General features: G+C 44.0%; 1 protein-coding gene across 1 annotated transcript; it reads right to left on the reverse strand.

Annotated features, from left to right (window-relative positions):
- Positions 1 to 1,307: 1,307 nt before the first annotated feature.
- marcksa (myristoylated alanine-rich protein kinase C substrate a) lies at positions 1,308 to 4,869 on the reverse strand. The gene is made up of 2 exons (XM_084314611.1): positions 4,496 to 4,869; positions 1,308 to 3,271 (listed from the first exon to the last, which is right to left on the reverse strand). Exons 1-2 carry the CDS (start codon positions 4,592 to 4,594, stop codon positions 2,567 to 2,569), a joined length of 804 nt encoding a protein of 267 aa, XP_084170737.1. The 5' UTR covers positions 4,595 to 4,869; the 3' UTR covers positions 1,308 to 2,566.
- Between the last annotated feature and the right edge of the window lie 1,673 nt (positions 4,870 to 6,542).

The raw sequence follows: 6,542 nt of genomic DNA on the forward strand, positions 1-6,542 counted from the left end.
GGAAGCTCCATGATCATCGGCGGAGGTACACGTACATCGAAGCGGGTGAGCTGCAGGTTGCATGCACAAATCGCATGAAGGAGGCATGTAATCATGTTCTGTCTGTAACTAACGACGTATGCAAAATGGCAAGTTGTCTCAAGAAGTTTGTATTAATTAATAGTCATTTGCACGTACAGCAGTTCAAATGGGTGCCAATTGTATGTCAATTTGTGTGTAGAAAACCAGCCACTGGACTTCCACCAGCTGCACGTAACATCCGACGAACATCAACCTTGACAGCCACGTATGATTATTTTAGAGAGAAGAGCAAACTTTATAATGTTAAGACCCCCTTCCCTCCCTCGATTATGTGCACGCATGTGAGACGGCTCCATTCCTGGACCAATGATTTGACACTGGGACATTCCAGACATGTCCAGTTTATGCCCCCCCCCCCCCCACTGAAAGTCCCAAATTCTCAACAATATTACAGTATTGAGCAGTTACAATTTATTATTCCTGTACTTCTGATGTAATAAATGCGTTAATATGGGTTGCAGTACAAAAATAGGCCTACTTCGATTAATACAATGTCGATATGACACGTAGATCTGCCAACTCTCTCCTGTGTGATCAATTCCATGTTAATGGAACACAGCTAATGAGAAGTGAAAAAGCTATTTATTTTTTAAATTACTTTCTAAAACATCTCTGCGAACATGTTTTAAAGGTACTTAATGTTGTAAACCCCATGGTACTCTCCTGTGTGATCAATTCCACCACGTTAACAGAACACTTATGTAGGCTACAGGGGTATTGTATTTCCCTGGCCCTAACCAGAATCGTATCCAAAAGTTGGCTGTAAACATAGATTAGCGTGGTAATATCCCACTACCGAGTTGGAGCTTGGCACTGCACCTGCCAAACGTTAAAAAGCCATGTTGACACTGTTGCTGGTAGGAAGCCAATTTCTCTGACGCAGCCAAGTGGTTGAAGGATAAAGGGATCTTTTGCCAGTCAATATGAAGACAGTGGTTCCCATCCTGTGGCATACCAGACCAAAGTCTTCATCTTGAGAATGGTAAAGAAAAGCTAATGTCAAACTATATCAAAATGTGGGTCCTGCCCACCAGCTTTTTACCTATATTCATACTATGAGACACTCCATTGAGTGCGTTCACAAATCAACAATTTGGGTCTTGTTTAGCATACAACTTAGCCTAGCCTATAAGCCACACAATTGCACTTGATAGTGGTTTAACTGCCCTGCCAAACACAAGTTAAGTTTCCCAGCAAAACCTTGAATAAAAAAAGACAGATGCTGCTCAAATTTTATTCACATTTATTTTTTGCTTTTAGTGTGCTCACAGAAAATTAGAACACCTTAAGCAGAGGAGTTTAATAGCAATTTTTGTAAGCAAAGTTACATTCCATCTCTAAGTCAAATTGGTCAAAGCTTCTCCAGTATTTACAAAAGAACAAGAGACAAGATGCTACACAAACATCTGATAGAGATTCCTTAAATTTGTCAAAGACCACTGAAAAAAAGCATTGTCTGCTGTAATCAAAACATACCACAGTATATAAACAGTAACCGTTCCACTTATCACAGCTTGGTTTTGAGTTCAAAATTGCTTAAAAGGTCTCTTCCAGGATGACTTTGTTTATTGTTATCTTACAAAATGAGCGGGTGGAAAAAGAGCTGCAAACTTCATGTGCTTCTTGAGATCCAAGATTTCATTTGTACAATAATCACAGTTAAAAACACCCCGCCTATACATACTTACACTTTATTAAGGTCATAAAACCAGCAATAAACAATAAAGCCTATACAACTTGTATTTTTCTACTGAATCACTGACTGGTACAGCTAATGAGAAGTGAAAAAGCTCCTATTTTTTTATGACTTTCTAAAACCTATCTCTGGGAAAATGTATGTTTTGTTGTTGTTGTTGTCTTTATAGTAAAAATGACTTAGTGTTGTAAACCGCATGGTACTCTCATGGTACATAGATGTTGGTCTCTTTTTTTTTTAGACTAGTCTTTACATAATAGTCTGTGGCACATTTCCCAGGCACACGAGTGCCACCACCGACCCTCCCTGGCCACCCACCCCAAACCCCCGTCTTCATGTGCATCTACTGAATCCCCATCTCCTTCATACCATGGGCATGTCCATACATTTTGACAAGTTTACATTTTGTATAAAAATGCAACAAAAAAAAAGAAAAAATAACATTTAATACTGATGCAAAAAAATATATGGCAGAGTGTGGATGTATTTTTCTTTTTCTGTATTAGGTATCTAAGCCACCCACCTCCCTGCCCGTTGGAATGGTAGTAACAATGGACCGAGATGGGTTTTGTGTAGGGGGAGAAACAAAACCAAAAATAAAATAAAAAATAAAACAAAGAAAAGAAAAGCTTTAAAATATCCCTGGTTGTAGACAAGTTCTTCAAAGCCAGGAACTGGCACCACTCCCAACATACAAACAGGGAAATGTTCTTTGATTATCTTTTTTCTCCTTTTTTTTGTAATATTTTTTTTAAATTTCTTCCATCTTGCTCTTTGCGTCTGTGGCCTTTACTCAGCAGCAGCAGCCTCTGCGACGGCCGGGGCAGCTGGTGACGCGGCCTCCTGCGTTGCGGGGGCAGCGGCCTCCTCCGTCTTGGGCGCCTCCTCAGCCGGCTTGGCCTCAGCCACGGGCTCCGCAGGCTTCACCTCCGCCACGGGCTCTTCTGCGGGTGGGGCGGCCTTGGCCTCCTCTGCAGGCTTCTCCGCTGCAGCCTCTGGCTTGGCCTCTGCCGGGCTCGCCGCCTCCTTGGTCTCCTCTCCGGCGGCGGGCGCCGCCTCTCCCTCCGCCGCGGGCTTGGCCTCCTCGCCGGTGGCAGCCTCCGTAGCCTCTGCTTTGGCCTCTTCTGTCGCGGCGGCCACCTCCTCGCTCTCCGCCCCCTCACCGGTCTCCTTCTTGGTTCTCTTGAAGGAGAAGCCACTGAGCTTGAAGGATTTCTTGAACGAGAAGCGCTTCTTCTTCTTCTTGGGAGTGTCGTTGCTGGTCGAAGGTGCAGCGCCGTCCTCCACCTTGGCCGCCTCTCCTTCCGCGGCGGGAGACGCCTCTACCTTCTCCCCGTCCGCCGCCGCCTCCTCTGCAGGTGCGGCCTCAGCCTTCTCCCCCTCCTCTTTGGGGCTCTCCTCTGCGGCCGCACTACCGTTGGCCTGCACCTCCTCTTTCCCGGCCTCAGCGGCTGCGGGAGAGGCATCCCCATTTACTTTCACATGGCCATTTTCCTGCGAAGAGAAACAGCCTGTTAATATCATGTCAAAGAGCAAGTTCACATTTTGGATTGTAATGTGAGCCAATGCCGCCCATTGACACAAGGGGCAGTAGACACCATGGAATCAATAGTGACAAAAACAGACTCTCCCCCTCTCCCTTAAATGTTATGGAGCCCGGGGAGGCTAAATGATTTTACATCTGTAAGCTTTTGCACAGCATGTTGGGACCTTGTCCAGGAAGGTATGGAACGCAGTTCAGTTCTGTGAGCCCACTTGTTCGTCTGACCAGCTTCATGCCATTCATTCATATAACGGGCAAGATTGAACGTAGTGCCTCAAATGGATCGCAAGGGGTCTCGATGCAACGAAGCGCCAAAGCGAAGCAGCTGCTCATTAAAACAGCAGATGCTCATTAATACGCCAGATCACGCAGAACAGGGAGGATATACCAAAAATCAAAAAACCTTTAATGAGCATCGAGCTCTCCATTTTCAATGCCACACTCCTATAAAGTGACATAAAATAAACTACACCATTCTCTAGAGCGCAGAGTGTGTGGCGCTCTCCCCTCCGATGTGATAGTAGCCTCTGCCATCTCTCCACTCTCTAGTTGGAGCATCTGTAACAAAAGGCGTGGTGCAGCCAGAGACCATGGAAAGCCATTGTTGGCGTCGTGTATCTTCTCCCCTCACTCATCCGCGTCAACACATTCAACCTACTCGATTCCATGCAACACTTGAGATAAGCCTACGTTTAAATTTAAATATAATCTTGATAGTACACACGAACCCAACAACAGACAGAGCCGGGCAACACATGGGTATTATCCTACAATGTGATTTAACATTCAGCGACTTGGTTCAAACAAAGGATTCAACCTCTGTGTAGGATAGCAACTAACAAGAGGCATTCCCAACACGGATAAATCCATTTAAAGATGTTGAATTGAATCCAAAATGGTCCAAAATATCGAGACCAATTAGGCTCTAGACCATTTCAAAATAAAACGAACTAATCGTAACGAAGTTACCGTAACTTACGAATAATTGCTCCTCGTGAACTAGAGTATAATCGTTTACAGTTACTCCCGTCGTGTTGTTTAAAATGCCCATAGCATTCCCATATTGTGCGTCTCCATATAGCCCTCTCCACAATTACGCACGGATTGCGCCTTTGCGCATGAATCCCCCCCCCCCCCCCCATTGATGAATGTAAAAATAATTAGAAAACATTTACCTGTCCATTGGTCTTAGTTGGTGAAGCGGCAACCTCTCCCGGCTTCACCACCACCGCGGTTTCGCCCTTTGCAACCGTCTTGGACAATTGCGCTCCCATGCTTTCGCTCCAACAAAGAAACTCAACCGAGATCCCAAAACGAACAAAGACCGCACAAGCCTCGTTTCTTGAACGCAAAGCTCTTTCCCGATGTCCCCGTTTGAAAAGTTCACGGTAAAAGAAATCGAAGTCCAACGGCAGGGGATCAGAATTAGAAAAATTGCAGAAAAAACTGCCAAGTGAAGAGAAGTAATAAAAATCCCAGATTTGTGGCTGTGTCGCCGTAGACAGGGTGGAAAATGGAGAAATTTCCCTTGTCGCTAATAAGATGCAGAGTCCAACGCCCAAGTGCAGAGATGAATGGGCATTCCGAGCGATGACGGCACCTACTCCGAATCAGCCAATCACAGGCCTGATACAGAGAGTGGGCAGGGCTTAGGAAAGGAATGAACAATGCATTTTAGGATATTGTAGCATATCGAGAGAAAAAAACAACAACTTGTCATGGCCACACCATTTCTCTTGAATTTACTAACATGCTCAAGTGGAGGATATCTTTATTTGTCGGTGCATGCAGACGTTTTAAGAGCATACAATTGATATGTGTCTAATGATCGGTTTGTTTTGTTTGGAGATGGCATAACCGGCATTGGTAACAATAGTTGAAATGTGTTCATGAATCCACTGTGCCATTTGGCATTGTAATGCTCCACCCTCCATGTTGTCATGTGTAACTGTCACTTGTATGTTGATGTGATGAGACTTAATTAATTTTAACCAGTTCATCCAGTATTCCCTGATCAATAGATGAATGGCAAAATGTACTGAACAATACGTAATAAAGTGAGTGAACGACTAACATTTAAGTGACCCGTTATGCCTACCAAATGAAAGGAGAGGGAGGGGCGAAGCTATATAAAATGCAATAGCCTTGCCTAGTGACTTGGGAGTCAATGTTTTAAAAACGGTACTATTAGAACACGTGGAGGCTTCTGTTCTACTCTGTTGTCAGTCGTGATATACTGGGGAAACGAGCTTGGGAGTTCTTTATGAAATGCATTTATCTGATTTGATCTTCTTTTTCCAAGTAAACATTAGTTTGTGTCCTCGAGGTCCTCTCATGTCGCGGGGGATCGTCACGTCACCATGGTAATCTTACCGGGAGTGGAGCTGAGAGGGAGACGAATTGTGTGCACGCTGCTGTCCTTTGCACCATCTGAACGCCTCTCCAAGGAAGGCTTTCAATTAAATGCTGTATATAATACGCAACAGGATTTTTAGGAGACATAAGTAATAGAGAACCCGCGGTGGTCAAGTGACATAACGTAATAATCCATGTTGTTGTGGATAGTGGACAGATAAGACATAGGAGGAAATGCCATGCAGCTTTTTCTGTGGCACTATGATTAGTATTAGTGAGAGTGGTCTGCAGTTATGTCATGAGGGCATCCTTTGACCCGCTACAAAGTACGGAAGTTGGTTAGTTTTGTCATTACTCATCATTACACGCAGAGCTTTCCGCACAACTGGCGCACTTGGATGGAAAGTGTCAACGGACTTGACAGTCCGCTGGACAGCACGTTAGACACGTGCATGGTGCTTTGTGGTGTTCGAAGTATTCTTTTAATGCATGTTTTATATATATCAAATACATTTGCATTTGTGACCCACTTTTACTTTTTTGGGGACCACTTTAGCCCCCAAGGCTGCCTGTTTGATTGCAAGTTATAAACATAGCTATTTATGCATCTCAAGCAGTCTTGCGTTCATTGTACAAGTGGATGCAGCCTGTTTCCTTTATTTGAAAAATATACGGTATATATAACGCAGTAACAATTATAGTCTTCTCCTCACTTCCTTGTCTTAGCATAGGCAGATTTGAGTAGTTTCTGCAAAATGCTTGTTATCCCAACACTGTTAAACCCATATTTATATACCTCCTTATTGAAGTTTTGAATCATTTGTAATGGAATGATATTAAATAGACGGCACCATACGCTTCATCTCT

This window comes from Notolepis coatsorum (assembly GCF_963971535.1).
Source record: "Notolepis coatsorum genome assembly, chromosome: 5".
Lineage (NCBI taxonomy): Eukaryota > Metazoa > Chordata > Actinopteri > Aulopiformes > Paralepididae > Notolepis > Notolepis coatsorum.